The sequence below is a fragment of the Hibiscus syriacus genome, unplaced genomic scaffold (assembly GCF_006381635.1).
Source record: "Hibiscus syriacus cultivar Baekdansim isolate YM2019G1 unplaced genomic scaffold, ASM638163v2 tig00110716_pilon, whole genome shotgun sequence".
NCBI classification, from domain to species: domain Eukaryota; kingdom Viridiplantae; phylum Streptophyta; class Magnoliopsida; order Malvales; family Malvaceae; genus Hibiscus; species Hibiscus syriacus.
Genome location: NW_024062835.1, coordinates 185,601 through 207,474, shown reverse-complemented (window position 1 = coordinate 207,474; position 21,874 = coordinate 185,601). Strand labels below are relative to the sequence as shown.

Below are 21,874 nucleotides of genomic sequence, written 5' to 3'. Positions count from 1 at the left end.
TGAATCATAAACATTAAGTGAAAGACTTTCTTGTGAGGCTTTGAAACTTGGGTAGCAATTCCTACACCTTAAGACGTCTCTTTCAATGTCTACAAAGTCACTCAGGTTATCATAAGAGAAAAAATGATAATCGTGTAGGTATCTTTGGAAGATGATGAACATTCTTAGTGCCATGCCTATTTTTGATTCACTTGCAAGGGAATCTTTGCTGCAAGGTTTATTTTCATTTTAAATCTCTCAGACTGATTTGGTAATTTCGATATGCACATTTAGTATGTCATTGCCATAAGGTCTTGCATTCACATTGTTTATACTAGATGTAACATTTTCAAGTTCAAACGTAAACTCATATTGGCTATTTGAGAGAACATCTATAATATATAAATTCTTATATGTATTGCATGAAAAGTTATTTCCTATCGACTTGCTATTGTAAGGCTTTCATGATTTGAAAATCACTTTTCTTCAAACACTCTTACTGTTCGTTGGGTGAATTTGTTCCAAGGGTAATTGTCAAACCTTCTTCTGTACAACATCAAACTTTACTTTGATTGGAACCATATTGGGATATTCTAAAATTTCCCCATTACTTCATTTTAGGCTCTTGGGTCAGAAGTCATCTTTTCAGCTCCGAGATAATTTGTATTATTTGAAAATGCCTTTCCATTTTTCCAAAATATGAAAAGTTTATGCATAGATTCTGAAAGAAAAATGTTCATTACTTTAGACTCAAAATCGAAACAAGCCATCAGTTCACCAAATATCAAATGAATTAATTGTTCATTTCATTGTTTTAAAAGTTATAGTCATTTGAAAAGTGTTAGGATGGATGAGTTAATTTGAGAAGGGAACATGATTTACGTTGTCTTCTTCTTGGGTTTTTTCAAAGGTTTCGCATGCTCCCACCGTCATGATTTGACCTTTAAATTGATGAAGAAAAAACAATGCAACTATCACATGCAACTACGAAACCTTTTAGAGAGCGTTTATGTTTCAACTCTAAGAAACCCTTCTATTTGTTCAAGATTTATAGACTCCTTTAACAAAGGTAGTGCAGGAAATACTTCCCTAAATACAAAATTCTCAAGTGCTCGTGTGCAGTTGACTACAACAAGTGTTTCTCAACTCCCTTAGTCTATCTTCCACTAAAACTCAATCTCATTTCAAACTTTTCACCTTTTTTTTCTTGTTGGGAAGTTCATCTAGTCACAGGGTCTTTTTAACCTAACAATTTTCGGGTGACCCATTTGTTTCATGATTAGAATGTAATATTGCTCATAAAGTTTGTGCTATTAAAATTACCTCTTCGGCTTATTACTTTAGCGGAGTACCTCTAACAACATCGATAGATGATTCAAGTTGTCGCAAAGTCTTTGACTTAACAATTTGAATGGAAGTCACTTCATAAAGCTTAGACATACCTCATAGTTGTTTGAACTTTCCTTCATAAATTAACAACTCACTACTTTCATCGGAATATTCCCAGTGGTTTTTTTTCTAATGAATTCATCACATCACAAAGTTTTCTATTTGACAACCATAGTGGACCAAAAACCAAATTGTCAGGTGAGCCTATTAATGTCATAATTTGAATGTAACCACTTCATGAAGCTTGGACTTACCTCCATAGTTGCTTGGACTTATCTTTATAGATTATCAACTTACTACTTTAATCAGAGTAGTTTGTTTTTTTTTCTTTTTGATAATGTCTTGCCAACTTATATGAATTTCCAACTTGAAGATTTCTTAAACTTTCTAAGAATAATTGATTATAGTCCAAATGTTACTGAAGATTAGAAGATTCCATCTTTAGAGGTCATGTTATTGAAGATCAGAAGATTTTATCTTTAGAGGTCAATTTTCCAAGCATCTGACCTAAGATTAATTTATCTACTCCATCATTCCATTTGATAAGATTATTGATATTTATCAAACATTCCAAATATAAATCTAAACTAATCAGTATTATAAAGTCATGTACAATAGATGCCTCATCTTGCTCGCTTCTACACTTGCCTAAGTATCTCGCTTTAATGATTTCACTATGAAAGGAGAAAACTATCTTCATTCCTGGGGAGAAATGTGGGATGGTTGGTATAATATCTAGTACAAGGGTGGACGGATCTTATTTTTAGGGGTTTAATCTCATCACATGTTAAAAAACTATAATCTGATTCTAAATAACATTCCATTATATTTGATATTCACTAAAATTATAATAAAAACCTAATTCATTGTTCAAACTCAAAAAGGATAGCAAAAGCTTCAAACATATTAAAAATGTTTAAGTAAATGAAGAAAGACAAATTCAAACAAGACATCATGTTTTTCTATGCAACAACCTCATATCGAGTGAATGATGTTTTCTTGTTGGCTCATCTTAGGATGCCCTATCACGACGTCAGATGTCCAGGTGCATGATTCCCCTACTACGTCGTCATTTTAGTTTTAACTAGTTTTTCCTTTTATCGATCAGTGGCCTACACTTTCATGTGGAATGTTCGACACTTTCCATGTGAAAAACGCATACACTATTTAGGTTATAGCTATAAGAAGACATGATATTCATCATTTGTAAAAAGTTCTTGGAGTGAGGTACCAATATTTAACCAAATGGGAAAGATATATTGGAACTTTTTAAGGGTTGTGTTCGTGCAAAATATCTTCTACAATGGGTGCTAACCAAACAATATCATTTTTTCTCTTTTCTTTGTTTTCTAATGTATGATCCTTATTTAGTTTGATCTCAATAACCTAGTGTGAAAAGATATTTTTCTGATGAAGGAAGTAAGTATTTTTATTCAAGGAAAAAATTCCACGTTTTTACAAGAGGATACATAGGATATTTATATACAAGAATTAGAGATATAGATAAAATAGGAATCGTCTACAAATTAGGAGATAGTTATAGATTTTGATTCAAACACTACTCACACTCCCCCTCAAGCTAGGGAGTAAATATTGTAAAGACACAGCTTAGATGTAATTTTGTCAAAGGTAATCCTTGGAAGAGCATTGATCAATACATCAGCTAGCTGATTTTGTGAAGAGACGTAGTTTAGTTTCATAGTTCCGCCATTTACTTTTTTTGCAATGAAGTGTATCGATCTCCACATGTTTGGTTTTGTCATGGAGCACCAGATTCTTTGTAATGCTTATCGTAGATTTTCTATCACTCTGAAGTTCAAAATAGTTGTTGTCGCACATCTCTAGTTTAGTTAAGAGTCTCTATAGCCAAATTCATTCACATATCCCAACTGTTATCGCCTTATATTCTACTTCTGCACTATTTCTGGAGACCACTGATTGTTTCTTGTTTCTCCATGTCACTAGGTTTCCCCACACAAATGAGCAATATCATGTGGTTGACCTTCTATCCGTCACTCCTCCAGCCCAGCTTGAGTATGAGAAGATTTTAACTGTTATGTCTTTATGTTTTCTAAAAATCAACCAATGTCCTGGTGTCATCTTTAGATATCTTAATATTCGATTAACTACCTCTAAATGTTTTTCTCTGGGATCATTCATGTATTGTCTAACAATGCTAACAGAGAAAACAATTTTAGGTCTAGTTAGAGATAAATAAACGAGTTTACCAACTAGCCTTTGATAATGTTCCTTATTTACCGGGTTTCCATCTTTACTCAATTTCAAGTTAACTTCAATAGGAGTTTCCGAGGGCTTACAATTCGTCAATCCAGATTTAGAAAGTAAGTCTAGAATATACTTTCTTTGATTTATGATAATTCATTCTCGTGATCTCGCTACCTCCATGCCTAGGGAATATCACAAAGTTCCCAAATCTTTGGTTTCAAACTCCTTTGCTAGTAATGTCTTCAACTTTTCGATTTCTACTAAGTCATCACCTGTGATGATGATATCATCACCATAGACAATCAAGATTGAATTCTTCTTATGAGGATCAGTTTTTACAAATAGAGTGTGATCAGATTGACACTGTTTGTAATTGTCTTGTAACATTACCTTCGTGAATCTATCAATCCAAGCTCGAGGTGATTGTTTTAGACCATATAAGGATTTCAGCAATTTACATACCCGGTTATGTCCATAATAGATTCCTGGTGGAACTTGCATATATACCTCTTCTTCAAGATTGTCATTGAGGAATGCATTTTTTACATCTAGTTGGTGAAGTATCCAATCCTTGTTTACCGCCAAGGATAATAGAACTCGAACAGTGTTGACTTTTGCAACTGGAGCAAAGGTTTCCTGATAGTCAACTCCATAAGTATGATGGAACCTTTTTCCATAAGTCTAGCCTTATATCTCTCAATTTTTCCATCTGCCTTGAATTTCACAATAAATACTCATTTGCAGTCAACTGGTTTCTTGTCTTTAGGTAGATCAACGATGACCTAGGTTTTTTTGTTTTCTAGAGTTAAAATTTCTTCTTCAACTGCATTCTTCCACTCAGGATTTTTAATGCATCCTCTATGGCCTCTAGAATGTGAATATGATCAACCTGAGCTGTGAAAGTCTTAAAACCAGCCAGTAGTTTCCCATAAGCAACACATTTACCAATAGGATGAGTTGTATATCGTCTAACTCTTTTTTTTTGTTGAGAAATTGGTAATTCACTAGTATCAATTACCACATACAACTTATTTTAGTCACCATTTCCTCTATCTGTTGATGGATTTAAACTCAGTTCTGGCTCTTGACAATGCATTGGCTGCGATGTGGAAGTTAGAGCTTGTTTAGGGTCGTCTTATGTAGATGATAATATCGGTATATGACTTGAGTATTTCATGAGAGTCGGTGGAATTAATGGATTGTTTTTCATTATAATATGTGGTGGTGTTAAGAGGTTGTGAAGTGGTAGGTTTTTTAATAGAAGATAGACTGATGGGTAACTCAGTAATAATCAATAATAATTAAAATCCAGATTCACTCTCCCCTGGATTTCGGTTTTTGAGAAGAATGATGTATGCTCTTGAAAAGTGACATCCATATAAGTGAAGAACAGTTTTGTAGAAGGAAAGTAGCAACGATAACCTTTCTAAAGGGATGAATAACCCAAAAAAACATTGAATTGCTCAGGATCAAGTTTATATTTATGAGGATTGTGGTCATGGACAAAGACAATACAACCAAATACACGAAGAGGAATAAAATAGGTAAAAGGTTTGAAATGTGGAAATTTGGTGGAAAGAATATCTCGGGGATATTTAAAGGCAATTATCTTACTATGTAGACGATTGATTAGAAAAGTAGTTTTTAAGAGAGCCTCAACCCAAAGTTATTTCGGAACATTAGAAGAAAAAAGTAGTGCTCAAGTTACCTCAAGAAGATGACGATTTTTACGTTTGATGACCCATTTTATTGGGGAGTGTCAACACAGGAAGTGAGGTGGACTATTCTATTTTCCTGGAAGAAATAACCTAATGAACAAGAGAGATATTCCTCACCATTATCAGATTTAAGGATGCCAATAGAACTTTGGAAATGTGTTTCAACCATTTTGTGGAAGTGTTTGAAGATGGTACAAGACTCGGACTTGTCATTTATAAGAAAGGTCCAAGTGGTACGAGAGTGGTCGTCAATAAAAGTAATAAACTGACGAATTCCATGTAAGCCTATAACCTGTGATGGTCCCCAAATGTCACTATGAATTAAGAAAAAAAGTTTAGGCAAGCGAGAGGGGAAAGGAGGATAAGAGCTACGAATGTGCTTTGCAAGAGACCAAATGTCACAAGAAAATGATGTGAGATTTTTATTAATAAATAATTTGGAAAACAATTTTGCAAGATAAGGAAAACTGAGATGACCTAACCTAAAATGCCATAACACAATTTCGACAACAACATCTATGGGAGAAACTGAAACAAATGAAGAGATAAATGGTGCAGGTGGGCGGTTGAGAACGAGAGCAGAAGGATAAGCTTCAAGGATGTAGAGTCCACCACGACGCCTATCATTTCCAATCACCATCCCCGAGGTCACATCCTGAAATTCACAATAATCATGAGTAAAATGAGAAGTGCAACCCAAATCAGTAGATAATTTGCTAATCGAAAGAAGATTGCAAGTCAAACTTGGAACAAAGATGAAATTAGACAGAAGAATATGACTATTAATGTGAATCGAACCACTGCCTTTAACCGATGATAGGGAGTCATCAGCAGTACGAACACTACATGAGACTCCATATTGTAAAATGTTGAAAATAAACCGTAGTTTCCTGTCATATGATCACTTGCCTCGAAATCAACAATCCAGGAGACACACCGTGGTGAAGGGGATAAAAAGGTAAAAGGAGAACTACCTACACTAACAGTGCAGACAGACTTATACTCAGTAGTAGGAGGAATTTGTAAATGACTAAAATCTGCCCAGATCGTCCAGCTATTGACGAGAAAATGAACCACTCTCCAAACGTTGTTACAGTAGAGTTACCGTGAGATGGACGCGAGGAGGATTTGGATGGAGTCCAGTTGGCTAGACGTCCATAGAGCTTCCAACATTTATCAAGAACATGACCAGGTTTTCGACAGTGATTGCATCAGGGACGGTCTTTCTTGACACGAGTGTCACCGAATGAATGGTATTTAAGGCAGAACTTTCAACGGGTGGAGGAAACATCAGAGAGCGACGGCTTTCTTCGTGGTGAACTTCAGAGAACACCTCGCTAAGAGACATAATTTAGCCTGATGCCCAGAAATTTGGCCACAAAAATCATCAAGAGAGACGAGAAGTCTCGATATGAATTGAAAAATACATCGTTTTCAAGTAGCCCTTTGTAGAGTTTGGCATCTACACCGGTTTTCCAATCGGGAGACTCAAACAAATAAATTTGCTACAATAAGTGAGATAGTTGAGTGAAGTATTGGGTAATAGTGAGATCACCTTGCTTCAAGTCATTGATTCAACATTCAATGGTAAACAGAACGAACAAGTTTTCTTGATTGGAGTACGTCTCCTTGACAACATTTTAGATTTCCAAGGCGGTGGTGTAGAGCATGAAGTTTGCGCTAATGTCAGGCATCATATAGTTGAGGAGCCAGGACATAATCGTGGTGTTCTTGGTGAGCCAAGTTTCGTATTGGGGGTCAGAGGGATCAGGGACCAACATATTGTCAGAGATATATAGTTGTTTCTGATGACTGATGATGAATAGACGCACATATTAAGACCAAACAATGTAATTCTCACCATTTAGACGATGACAAGTAATGGACGAGGAAACCAAGTCGGAAGGAGATGGCTAAACAATGGAAGTTTCAACCTCGGATGACAGGTTGGATGAAGAAGGATATGCCATGACTGTCAAGGAATTGAGATTGGGATATGTCGCGAACTAGCAGGGAACACTGCTATAAGTTACAATCGGAGATTTGAGGAGATCGGTGCTATGATGAGTATCGAATGGGCTGTGCAGCGAAGAGACAATGCTGGCCGAACAATTACCAACATCATTGGAACAAGTACCAAACAACAGCGGAACATGTACCAAACAGCTGTAGGGTGATGGGATTTTTATGGGCGAGAGAGTGGCAATGCAAAGAAAACTCACTACCAGTCGAATTTCTGTCAAATAACGGCGGGAGCAAAGCTGGGATCAATGCCAGCGACTGATACCATGTGAAAATATATTTTTCTGATGAAGGGAAATTCTGATGAAGGTAATAAGTATTTTTATTCAAGGAAAAAATTCCACATTTTTTACAAGAGGGTACATAAGATATTTATATACAAGAATTAGAGATCTAGATAAAATGAGTCATCTACAAATTAGGAGATAGTTTTAGAGTTAAGTTAGGACACAAATTTTGATTCAAACACTACTCACACCTAGATAAGACGTTTTATCTTCATTACTTGGGTCATGATAGACTAACCCTTAATCTTTAATTCTACAACTCCATGACTAAGAAGAATTTTGAACTCGACGTCTACAGTTTATACTTCTCTTGATAAAATATCCTTGAACTTCGACATGGTATTTACAATGGGCCTTTTCATTGTACCATAATGGATACAATAATGACAATGATTTAACATGTCATGGTGCAATCAATCGATCTTCGAGCAATCTAGAATACAAATAATTGTATATAAAAGGGATGTGATTGAATTATGAGCTTTTCTATTTCATCTTCTCCTTGTCATTTATGGTGTCATCATAGGAAACTAACAAGGAGTCAACATGCAATAAATTTGGCTTCAAGGATTGGCTTTGAAGATTCAAATCTTGACCGACATGTTGTGAAAGATTGAAGAACTAGTTTTCAAGAGTTTGATTATCTATCTTTTCTATAGAATTGGATATCACGATAGTCTTAGTGAATATTCTACAAATCAACCATTTGAACAACAATATTCTCGATTACAATGATATTAGTTGTAGGGCTGGTAACATTTGATGAACCAAATGATACTTTCAGCATGCCTTAGTAATGAAGAAGACATGTTTATTATGAATGAATCGAATCTGATAGCATGACGAAAAAAAGAAGGGAAAGCAAAACAAAAGAAAAATACTAAAAATCGACTCATTTTCTGTTCATCATAACAATGCACTTCTATCTCCTATTTAACCTTAATAAATTGACTTCTAATATAATGTTCTACTAGATGATATTATTTTTCTAGGGATGAAGATAATAAGGACTCTTTATTCTTAATAGATTCCTAAAACAATATGTACTCTTAATAAAAGAGTAAGATAAGCTTAAGTATGATTCTAATTACAATTGATACTTATGGACTTGGGGTTTTCTTTCACCATATCACGATACACACTTTTCAGTCACTAAAGCATGTTGACGTGCATCTTTGAGGTTGAATACAAGAAAATGTATTTTCAATGACATTAGGATAGTCATTAAAAATATCAAATTTAGTCACTGAAATTTATAGTAAACAATCGTCATTAATAACTCCATCACTATCATATTAATTATAATTTTTATGAGTTCGTCACAGTTATTTATATTGTTATAATTACGGCTTTTGAAGCAAAAAGAATAATAGTGAATACAATTTAAAAACTAATATTATTATTATTAGTGATTTTTTTTATCATAACTATATATTTAAATTAATAAATAAAAATTATTTATTATATTTTTAGTTATAACAGTCTTATTTTTGGAACTTGCTTTACAATAACTATCATTAATCAGTTATCATTACCAATAACTAATGTGTCACCTCTATATGTATTTTTTAAAATAAAATTTAAATGACTGATAACTTTATTGTCATAACAAATATTAAATAATAATAATAATAATTACTTTTTATGTTATCACTATCATATCATTTTTAAAATAAAAAAATAATTAGCGTCAATTTACGTATTCCAATCATGGCTTAAAAAGTAAATCTTACTTTAAACCCTCACGTTTTTGTATTCTGATTTCCCGTTAATTCTGATATGACCTTGTCATTTTATTTGTGCTTCTGTTAGACTTACATGAAAGTCTGAATTTTATTGCTGAGCACCTTTTTTTTTCTTTGTACTTTTAAAAATTTGCAGGTGCAGTTATCCAGCTCAAAACAATGACCGGTTCACTTTCTACTGATGAGAATATTTCGAATTTCATAGCAGAGAAAACGGGTTTCTTACAGCGAGTACTTGTATATGTGGTGTCAATCATCTTTAGCTGTATTAATATAGATTCAAATATACTTGAGAAAGCTCAGATGTACAGTATTAATGAAGATTTTTATGAAATTGGTGCTTCAACTTCAACCCACTCTTCTAATTGTTTAAAGGCTTCTCTTTTTGAAACAAGGCTTCATTGGCATCAGAACGCTATTGTCTCAGTGGTGGAAGCTGGTGGCCTTGATTGGTTCGTAGGTAAGTTAGGCACTTCTGTTTACCATCTTATGTAACTTTAGTAATATGTGTGAACCATTTGCCATGTTTATAAATGATCACTTTTGTTTATCATCTTATACCAACCCTAAACTCTAAAACCTAAACCCTAAAATAGAAATGATCACTGGATTGTTTATATTTTATTTTTATTCATGGAAGCCGTTTGTTTTTCAGATTTGATGAGTGTCATGAGAAGGTTGAGAATGAAGGCACGGTGGATAGATACGTCACTGCAGTGCTTGACTTTGAGAATCCTTTGTGTCGTGTTATCTAATAATTCAAGTGGTCAAAATCATTTTAAAACCATTGGGGGACTTGAAGTTCTATTGGATGATCTTGCACTTCCATCTATCGATACGCCACTTATAAAACGTGCCTCAAATGGTGACGGAAAAAGGTACTTTCTTAAAATTGTTTAGGGTTTTCGTTTGTGTTTTGACATTACATTGAGTTTGCCAGTAAAAGCATTAGGTTTCAATTGATTTGATTGCTTAAGATATAGAACTAGAATGTTTACCAGTCACCTTTGAAGTTTTCATCAGCTGCATTTCCTCAGCCTGTTTTTGGTCTCTTGACGACATAACTAAGGATAGGGTAAACTAAAAAGGAATGTTTTGATCACTTATTTTATCAATTCATAAATTTTAGTCACTCGATCGTCAACTTTCTTTAATTTAATGACATGATATGTTTAGGAAAAAAAAGAGTAATTTTAATTTTATCTCTAAATTTTAGACAAAACACAAATTTAACCCTAAACTTTATATAAAATGTTAATTTAACACTTGCATTTTAGATAAAATATCAATTTGACCATTGGATTCCATCAAAATCCTCGCCATCAGTTGCCGCTCTTTACCATTGTCGCCCACTGTCAATTGTCATTACTAGTCACTTCGACTGTTATCATAGACAATTGTTTAACCTCAAAATTTTTAATTCACTCATTTTTATTATCTGAATGTGAATTCAATATCCATTTTACAAAAAAAAAAACTCAAATTGTACCAACCTTATCTAGAACCCGTAAAGTTTATTTAAAAATAAACCATAATAATAAAATTGTGATTACATTTATTTAAAATTAAAGACAATTGAAAATTTATATTTATTAAAAAATCAAAAAGTAAACCTCCTCACCTGAATCATCAAGTCCTCAAACTTAATTTTCTATTATTCAACAAAAATTTTAAAAATCTTTAATATAAATAATAAAACAAACACAACCACTTAAAACACATTATCTCTTTAAATTGTATTTCTTTTAAGGGTTTCTGTTTTTATTGTTTTGTTGGAATTAATAGCAAAGGCAAAAGAGAGAGAGACTCCCTTTGATTTTACTATACAGGGCAGCCCTAGGGGTGTTCATTCGGTTAAAACAGTGGCCGACCGAACCGAATTAACCATAACCGAATTAACCAAACTTTTTTTTCTTTAACCGTTAACCGAACCGAATTTTTTTTCGAACATATTAACCGAAGCGAATAAATTTCGGTTAATTCGGTTAATTTCGAATTAACCGAATTTTTTTTAAAATTTTCTAATTTATATAAAAATTAAATATTTTTTAATTCAAAAAAAAGTTTATAATTAATTTAAATAATATATAATTATAAAATAAAAATTTTAGATAAATTTTTTAATTAATTAATATTGATTTAAGTTTAAAAGTTATTGGATCTTAAATTATTAATTGGGTTTTAAATGGTTTGAGCTTAGCCCATATGTTATATATAATATATTTAATATTTTTTAATTAAAAAAGAGTTTACAAATAATTTAAATAATATATAATTATAAAATAAAAAAATTATATAATTTTTTAATTAATTAATATTGATTTAAGTTTAAAAGTTATTAGATCTTAAATTATTAATTGGGTTTTAAATGATTTAGGTTGAGCCCATATGTTATATATAATATATTTAATATTTAAAATTTAATAATTCGGTTAATTCGGTTAATTAACCGAATTCGAACCGAATTAACCATTAACCGAATTCTAAAAATTTTCTTCACCGTTAACCGACTGAACTAATTCGGTAACCGAACCGAATTAACCGAACTAATTCGGTTCGATCGGTTATTAGTTCGGTTATTTGAACACCCCTAGCAGCCCTGTTTTTTTTCTTAAATATACAAAAGGTATCCAACTTATGCAAGGTTTTTTCAGTTTAGTGTCTAACTTTTATTTTGTTTCAGTTTGGCGTCTAACTTTTCATTCTGCTACTTAAAATAGGTCAAACTGTGATAGACCGTTAGTTTTCTCCGTTAAGTGACACATGTTATAATCTCGTAATTTTAATTTTTTTTAAAACAAATACTAAAAAAATTATTATATTTAAAAAAACCCTTGTTTCTTTTAAATTACAAAAAATCTCAAAATCCCTAAAATCTCCAAATCTTAACACTAACCCACCATTGCCGTCCTTTTCGACCATGTCCACCACCGCCGACGTAGTCATTGTCATAATCCTAGTTATAAGTCATCGTAGTTGTTGTTGATTGGCCGTCAAAATCGCTTGGGATTACGATTTTCATCATAGGGTTCGCGGGGTATAAAACATTGATTCGCCGTCCGCCATTGACCAGTCACAATTTCATAGGGATTTTGGTCGTTGGGAAAGGTGTGGTCGGGTGGAGCATCGTCGACGGCAAAGGGCGATGATCGGTATGGGTTTAGGGGTTGAAATGAAGGTTTTAAAGTTTTGGGGTTATTTCAAAATTTCTATTTTCTTTTTTAAAAAATATATAATTTTTTTTTAATTTTATATGAAATTCTTAGTATTATCAAATTGTGACACGTGACACTTAACGTAGAAAACTAACGGTCATTCACGGCTTGACCCATTTTTAGTAACAAAATGAAATGTTAAACACTAAACTGAAAAAACGAGTATAGGTTGGGCACCTTTTGTATATTTAAGTTTTATTTTATTTTTTACAAAATCTTTTTTAAACAAAGAAAAAATATTAAAAAATAGACAAATAAAATTTTAATTTTATAAACGGATAAAATTCAATAATCTTAACTAATATTTAAAATAAAAAAATATTATGTTAAATAAAATTTAATGTTAAAAATTTGAAGGCAAACTATATTGATGATCCATTTTATTTCCGATCCATCTTAATTTATATAATTAAAATATATAATATATAATTTATAAAAAAATTATTATCATTATAATATAAATGTATGATGACACATAATTAGATTTTTTATATCCTTATTTTCAAAGGATTATAATGATAAATTTATTAATATGGTGATGATAGCGGTTGGCAATAACTGATAACATATACCGATGGTGACTGACAATGGTGATGAGCGACATTTGAAACTTTGATTAGATTTAGGAATTAAATTGATATTTTATTTAAAGTGAATGAGGTTAAATTAGTATGTATCTAAAGTCTAGGGTTAAATAAGTATTTTATCTAAAATTTAAGGTTTAAGTTAAAATTTAATCTTTTTTACTAACGTGTCATATCATTAAACTAACGAAGTTAACGGCTTAGTAACCAAAATATGATAGATTAAAAATAAAAGCAAGCAGAACGTAACCTTTTCAAAATCGGTGCCTAAAATTAGAAAGGTCGAAAACAATAGGGGCCATCATTGTAGTTTACCCCTAAGCACGTCATGTCATGTTTTTTTCTTTTCATTTGGTTCTATTTCCTGTCTTTTTTGGCCCCTTCCCTTTGTTGTCTAGAACTTGAACCTTTTAGTTCATTTAACGAAGTAAGATTTTTACAAGGTCTCTAGGGTTGAGAGTGATTTTATTAGGTAGTGTCCAAACGCCTATGATTATTTTTGTTGATGTTTCAAAAGTTGGATGGAGTTTGACTAGAAACTATAGTGATTGTGTGGGTAGGTGTCAATAGAGGAGTTTCATGGTGTTTGTGGAAGTACTCGTGTAGAATCTGTATTTTCTACACTCTTAGTTCTTGGTTTACTTTACATCAGATTTCTACTCTTTGTTAAGGTATCCTACATTTAAATATTTTTATACCAGTTTAATTAATGCCTACTTGTGAAACATCTGTTAGTTATATGATCCCACATTATCCAAGTGGGTCCAGAGTTGCTAAACTTGGCTTTTTTCTGGTGATTGAGGAGTAGGCTATTTGAGTTTCTGCCTAGTTAATATTGAAATTGTATAGTTTTCTTTGGGAAGCTGATGCATAATGATCTTAAAGTTTTTTCTCATTAATTCTTTCTATTATGAAAGCCTTAAATTTAATGTTTTCTGTTCCTTCAACGCCTGAAGAAAATTGTCTGATGTTTTAACTTATCATTTTATTCCTACTTCTCTTTCTTGATCTTTTATTCTGGTGGTTAATTTTTATGCAGTGAGCAAAATGCATTGCTGGAAATTTTTGAGCTCCATGTTCTTTCTTTGGAAGTTCTTAGGGAAGCTGTGTATCCTGTTTATGACTTCTCTCGTATTTAGATTCTTATGGTGTTTTGTTGTTTGCACGTTAATGCTTTAATTGTGTCTCTGTCTTTTTGAAAATGAAATTTCTTATTCTTTTGTATGCTAGCTGGAATTATGCCACTCTCTTGAAGATACAATTGTTTATTATGTTATCTTTTAGCATGCCATACTTTTTAGTCTTTGCACTAAAGCCACTTTTTAGAGTGGTTGTATTGTCGTGAATTTTATCTTTAGCGCATTGATACAAAACAAACACTTTTTGTTTTTTCCATTCCTCCAAAATTTTCAAGAGTTTCTTACTTATCGAGTGAATCAGTGACAACAGGGGTTTCTGTTCTGGATTTATCGGCTGATATTTAACATTTTATGTTATCAATTGTGCATGAACACATGTTAACGTCCTTAACAAGTAATCAGCTTTGAGAATGTGAATAACCTGCAGTTCCTATGTGAAGATGGAAGTGTCCATAAATTTGCTAATGGCTTTTGTTCACCTGCTTTCATGCTTCAAGAGTACAAGCAGCAGGCGAAGGGTTCTGTACTGCAGCAGGATGGCAGTCAGACATCCATTTCTTACTTTAAAAATGAGGATAATGCTATAAGTTCTTTGATGGAGCCTTCCGTTCCTTTACCTAAGATGGAATCTTATTCTCAGCTTTGGAATGATTATTTTGTCAAGCTGAGCAGGGTTCTTTGTTCATTCCTTTTTGCTCCAGAAGATGTTAACTTTCATTCTGACCAAACAACCTCTGGTCAGATTCCCACATTAGTTTCTTCATTTTATGATGAACTTTCAATTAAATGGGTCATTAAGGTTCTGCATATGGTTTTCCCCTCTATCAAGGCTTGTTCAAATAAAAATGGGTTTCGAAGCCATTTATGGTAAGGTTTCTCATTGATTTTCTGTTTCTATTGTAGTTCTGGTTCTATTTAGCTGTATGCAGACTCCTGCAAGTGATGATTCTATTTTCCTTTAGAATTCTCTCATCTTCTGATCTCTAACCTTCCCCCTTCTTACCCCATTGTTTCTTTTCCTGAAGGGTCTTCGTCAGTACCTTGCAGCATTACGTTCTCAAGGCCTTCAGGAAGGTTCTTACCTCTTCTCCTGCAATGCTCGAAGTGTTTCGCAAAGAGGGAATATGGGACCTTATCTTCTCTGAGAACTTTTTCTATTCCGGATCTTCAGAAGAAGAACTTTCTGAAGAGTTTAGCACATACGACGAGGGTTCTCTTGAAAAGTATTATGCTTGTCAGAGCAATGTTGTTCAACTGAAGTATAGTGGGGTTGAAACTATTCATATGGAAGTGATAACATTTGTTGAGTCAGTGGCAACTTCTAATGGGAGTGTCCAAAACTTGGTAAGTCGTCATCACTATGAGATGTTATTCATGTAACAGTTGACCTACATGCATGAACAATTAATTTCTTATCTAGTTGACATTCATGTAAGATTGACATTGACATAGGTGATTATGAAGGGAGAGAAAGGGGAAGTCTGAGGTTTTATGGGCTCTAATAAGAACTCTGTCACTGATGAAAATACCTTAATCAGAAAAGTTAGCAGTACTATGCTTTCAAGTATTCTTTCAATGCTTGTAATCATACTTTTTGGGGAATTCATCTGGGTCCTGCTTGGATATAGATATGCTGAAATCACAATGATGAACATAGTTAGTACTGTAATATGTTGTTAATTTCTTTTGCCTCTAATATCAAAGCAGCATGCTGATCAGAAATTTAGGGTGTCTTGTATTTGAAAAATTGTAAATATTTAAACTTATTTATATCATATGGTTATGTATTAACGGAAGTATGATGTGTATGTTTGACTCTTTGTTTAATTTTTCTGCATATGTGTGCTTGTATCTGTTATGCCAGTGAATGTTCCAGTTTGTTCTACACTTGTAGCAGTAACATAAAAGATTTATTCTTCATTAGGTTGTATTTTTGATCTTTTGAGCTTGTTTAACTTCTTTCTCTCTATGTTTTGACAGCCTGAACTATCTGCTTTATTAGAGGCCCTTGAACAATGTACTTGTAATCCTGAGATTGCTGGTGTTCTTGCAAAAAGTTTGCTTCGAATATTACAACTATCAGCAGAAAAAACGGTTGCTTCCTTCAAGACACTCAATGCACTTTCCAGGGTTCTTAAAGTTGCTTGCATTCTGGCCCAAGAATCAAAACAGTCAGGCGACACTATCCCCATGATTGGTAATAATTATTTGGAAGGGGCACCATCTCATGGTTGCCAGAGTTCTGATTCACGTGAGGCATTCCGAAGTTGGACTGAAGGCATAGAAACATGCATGGAGATCTTTACGGAGTTTTTCTCGGTAGCAGATGATTCTAGGAGTTTAATTTTGCATGATTCTACCTGCATCGACTGTTTGTTCGAATTATTCTGGGAAGAAGACTATAGAAAACGTGTTCTTAAATACATTCTTGACCTCATGAATGTATGTTTGATACTGTTAGAAAGATTTGTGGTTCATTATTATACTATGTTGCTAACAAATAGACATGTTCCATTTTCCCCCCTCATCTTTCCATTTGTTTAGGTTGTAACACTGTCCGAAGAAGATCGTAAAGCAATGCTGAATGTATGTTCAAAATATTTAGAAACCTTCACTCATATAAAGGAAAAGGAGAAAAGCTTCGTCGAATTGTCTATTAATCTGTTGGTTGGAATGATAGATGTAATTCAGACTGATGTTGTGGTATAATCCCTATGCCCTTATCTAAAGCTGTGTCTCTTTGGCAACTTGGGAATTGACTTTTATACATTTCTAACAAATTTCATGTTTCATCAGCATTACCAAGCTTTGTTTCGAGATGGAGGATGTTTTTTGCATGTTGTCTCTTTACTGAATGGCGATCTTGATCAAGAGGAAAATGGAGAGAGGTTGGTTTTGGTTGTTTTACAAACTCTTACCTATTTGCTTGCAAGGAATGATGCCTCCAAGGTAATTTTCCTTCTCTTTTTTACTTTTTTTTTCATTTTCATTAGTTTTTTTTTCCTGGAATAATTGAATGTTTTATTAATTAATTTTTCAGGCAACTTTTAGAGCTCTTGCTGGCAAGGGTTATCAGACATTGCAAACTTTGCTGTTAGACGTGTGTCAATGGCATCCAAGTGAACAACTTTTGAATGCACTTCTTGATATGTTAGTTGATGGAAAGTTTGATATGAAAGAAAGTTCTCATATAAAGGTGATTTTATTTTCTGAAAAGCCTCTTTGATACATTGTTACGCCCATGCTGTCTGGTCATGTGAACTAATTATGTAGTCTTTTTTTCATTTTCTTCATGCTGCCACTGTCTTTCTTCTCATATACATTTATATCCTTCGATTCAGAATGAAGATGTGATCTTACTATATTCAAGTGTTCTGCAGAAGGTTAGTAATTCATTTTTCTTGGTGGTTACGAAATTCCTATTGGTAGATGATTCTTACTATAAGTGGCAGTCGTTTAAATTTGATGTCATTACTTGCAACTTTTTGATTGCCCAGAGCAGTGAATCTTTGCGGCTTTATGGTCTCGGTGTGTTTCAACAGCTGCTTAGAGATTCCCTTTCGAATCGAGCTTCGTGTGTCGTGGCCGGAATGCTTAATTTTCTTCTTGATTGGTTTGTCCAAGAAGGCGATGACAGTGTCATTTTGAAAATAGCTCAGCTGATTCAGGTTATTGGTGGCTATAGCATATCTGGGAAGGATATTCGCAAGATCTTTGCTCTCCTCCGAAGTGAGAAAGTTGGTACTCAACAACAATACTGCTCATTATTGTTGACTACTGTTTTATCAATGCTAAATGAGAAGGGACCGACTGCATTCTTTGATCTCAACGGAAATGACTCTGTAAGTCCTTTTGGTGTCTGTCCTTGAGGAGCATTTCTTCTGATATTCTTATTGTTATAAGTCCTTTTGGACCGTTTTTCATTCATTCATTGTGTCATGTGAATAATTTGTAAGAATCCCTATATTATTTTTGTAGGGAATCATAATTAAAACACCTGTGCATTGGCCTCTGTACAAGGGTTTTTCTTTTACATGTTGGCTTAGGGTGGAGAACTTCCCCAGGAATGGAACAATGGGACTTTTCAAGTTCCTCACCGAAAATGGAAGAGGCTTCTTAGCATCAGTAGCAGAAGACAAGCTTATATATGAGGTAAAAGTTACATGAACAATGTAGCAGGTAGAAAGGATTGGCCTGTTTTCTCTTCACTGGGCATCACTGCCAATTTCATGCAGTTACTGATACATTTTTCATGTGTTTCACAGTCTATCAATCTGAAACATCATTGTGTTCATGCGCATGTTAATATAGTCAGCAGGAAATGGCACTTTCTTTGTATTACTCATACCATTGGTAGAGCATTTTCTGGGGGTAGCTTATTTAGATGTTATCTTGATGGCAATCTTGTATCCTCTGAAAGATGCAGGTAACATGCCACCTTTATTAGTCATTCTCAGTTTGTATTTTGCTTTTTGTTTTTTTATCATTAAAAAAACTTTTCAAGAGTAACATAGTTCATCAACCCAGATTAGTGATTGTCATAATCATGCCTCAGATATGCAAAAGTCAATGAAGTATTGACTAACTGCTCCATTGGTACAAAACCCATCTTACCTCAAAATGAAGATATTACTCAGGACTCCATCCAGGATTTTTCCCCCTTTTTCGGTCAGATTGGTCCACTTTATTTGTTTGCTGATGCCATTTCCTCCGACCAAGTCAAGGCTGTACATTCCCTTGGACCAAGCTACATGTATTCCTTCCTGGATAATGAAGCTACTGCTTTTGGTGGTAACCCTTTGCCTAGTGGAATTCTTGATGAGAAAGACGGTCTTGCATCAAAAATTGTGTTTGGACTCAATGCACAGGTTCTTTATCTCTACCTTTCTAGGACATGGATGCACACACAGGGATGGATCGAGGGGGGGTTGTATTAATAATCTGTTTTAGTCCTTAGAACTTTATAAGTTCACCCCTAACATAAAATCATATGTCTATCCTTGCGCACACATTTTCTTTTGTGTGTATGTAGCTGAAACCTAAATGCAACTCCTTTTCAGGCAAGTGATGGCAAGAAATTGTTTAATGTTTCACCTGTATTGGATAATGCATTGGATAAGAATTTATTCGAAGCAACTATAATGGTCGGTACGCAGTTATGTTCCAGGCGCTTGTTCAAAGAGATAATTTACTGTGTTGGAGGTGTTTCTGTGTTTTTCCCTCTTATAACTCAATCCGAGAGATATGAAAATGACGAAACTAAAGCTTTAGAAAGTACAACCCTCCCAGTTGCAAAGGAGCGTCTGACCGCTGAAGTTATTGATCTTGTTGCTTCTGTCTTTAATGAGAATTTAGCAAATCAACAACAGATGCATCTTCTTTCTGGTTTTTCAATACTGGGATTTTTACTGCAATCAGTTCCACCTCAGCAACTCAATATGGAAACTCTCTCAGCATTGAAAAATTTGTTTCTTGTTGTATCCTCCTGTGGTATGCATGATGAACCCTATGGTTTTTTTCTTATAATAATTGTAGTTCTATTCGTTCCCTTCAATAATATATCTTATTTTGCTGTTTAGGATTGGCAGAGCTGCTTGTAAAAGAAGTCATAGCTTCTATTTTTCTTAATCCCATTACCTGGTTGTACACTGTTTTCAAGGTGCAGCGTGAACTATACATGTTTCTTATAGAACAATTTGATAATGATCCTAGACTGCTTAAAAATCTGTGCCGCTTTCCACGTATTATCGACATAATACAGCAATGTTACTGGGATGAAGTGAAATCTGGGTTTGCCATTGGAGGCCAACCTCTTTTACATCCTATTACTAATCAAGTTATTGGAGAAAGACCTAGAAGAGAAGAAATACATAAAATCCGTCTTCTTTTATTAAGTCTTGGTGAAATGAGCCTCAGGTACATGTTTCAAGCTGTTTCTTGTTGTACAGTACATCTGCTCTTTCTTATCTGATTAAAACTGTTGCATGCAGGCAAAATATTGCACCACCAGATATAAAGGCTCTTATTGCCTTTTTTGAAACAAGCCATGATATGGCATGCATTGAGGATGTTTTACATATGGTTATACGTGCAGTTTCTCAAAAAACATTACTTGTCTCCTTCCTTGAACAAGTAAATCTTATAGGTGGATGTCGCATTTTTGTCAACCTGTTGCAGAGGTATGCCATCAGCATTAAGATTCAAGTGTCCAAACTTTTTGCATAGGATACAATGTTGAACTCTATATTATGATAGAATGGTTTTTAGGATATGTGTTTCAATGGTTACTTTTTCTGTATTTCTTTAGTTGTATTGTTTTACCATTATGCTTCTCCATTAACTGTGAGTTTTATTTTTTTTGATAGGAATAGGAGGTCTCATTAAAAACCTCCTTCTTAGTTGGCTCTTGTGGAAGAGGAAACTATCGGAAGGAGGAAAAGAGTACCTCATCTTATTAATAAACCAGAATTACATAAGCTTACATCTTACATAATAAACCTCCCGAAATAATATACAAACCAAACCAACCATAAAGCTATAAACATCAACCAATCCCCTCCTTAGCTAACTTGTATGCCTCCGAATTGCAACTCCTAGGAATCCATCTAACAATAATACCCCAAGCAGAAACTAAGGTCCCAATTTCCCCAACCAAAGTACTGAAAAACGTAGGGGCAGAAAATGGCAACAAATTCCAATCAACTGTTGTTTTACAATCACTCTGTAGGATTAGTCTACCCTTCGATGCCCATTCAGAAGAAAGGAATAAATCAATTCCTTGTTTAATAGCTTTCAGCTCAGCTAACATAGGACGACCAGGACCCACCGCAATAGAGAATGAGTTTAAAATATAACAATTCGAATATTTCAAGACTCCACTCATCGCTCCATCAACATTGAATTTAAAGAAATCAGTAGGAGACGGAGACCAGTAGATAGCCTTCTTCCTTTTATAGGATTTAGTAGGAAATCTATCTGCCATCGATGGATCCCCTACTAGTAGGTCAACCTGAATATTAACATGAGGAAATTTCGATAAAAACCATTTAGCTAATCTAAACCTGGAAATGAAGAACATAGATGAAGTTTCTAGTTTCCAATTTTCAAACACCACTAAGTTCCTAGCTCTCCATAAAGACCATAGAACGACTCCTGGAATAAACTTCCAAATAGTAGACTGCTCCCTTAGATAAGACCACGAACTAAAAAGGGAAGAAGGTTCTTAGGGCATAACTGAAGAGATATCCCACAATCTTAGAAATCTATACCACAACTCCTCTGCAATCGAACAAGAAATAAACAGATGATGAATTGTTTCCTCAAATTTATGACGTAAAGGACACAAAACATCTTCTATAGTAATCCCTCTTTTCTTTAATTCCACTCTAACCGCCAATTTCTGATGAGTAACCTGCCATAGAAATGTTTCCACTCTAGGAGAAGCCATTCCTGACCACACCCATTTCTTCCACTGAAAAGAAGTTCCATTTCTGCTTGAAATAGTCAGTCTACACGATTTTGCCGAATACAAACCTTCACCTCTCCCCGACCACACCAGAAAATCATCCAC

General features: G+C 33.9%; 1 protein-coding gene across 1 annotated transcript in view; it reads left to right on the top strand.

Annotated features, from left to right (window-relative positions):
- LOC120138940 (BEACH domain-containing protein B-like) overlaps nt 1-21,874 on the top strand; it is a 78,941-nt gene that overhangs the window by 19,689 nt on the left and 37,378 nt on the right. Inside the window, 17 exon segments of the mRNA XM_039154319.1 lie at nt 9,503-9,826; nt 10,022-10,244; nt 14,205-14,273; nt 14,707-15,171; nt 15,330-15,648; nt 16,285-16,746; nt 16,849-17,007; nt 17,101-17,253; nt 17,345-17,500; nt 17,646-17,687; nt 17,802-18,146; nt 18,283-18,456; nt 18,570-18,730; nt 18,860-19,172; nt 19,365-19,794; nt 19,884-20,220; nt 20,295-20,483. Coding sequence (XP_039010250.1) covers nt 9,503-9,826; nt 10,022-10,244; nt 14,205-14,273; nt 14,707-15,171; nt 15,330-15,648; nt 16,285-16,746; nt 16,849-17,007; nt 17,101-17,253; nt 17,345-17,500; nt 17,646-17,687; nt 17,802-18,146; nt 18,283-18,456; nt 18,570-18,730; nt 18,860-19,172; nt 19,365-19,794; nt 19,884-20,220; nt 20,295-20,483 — 4,321 coding nt within the window.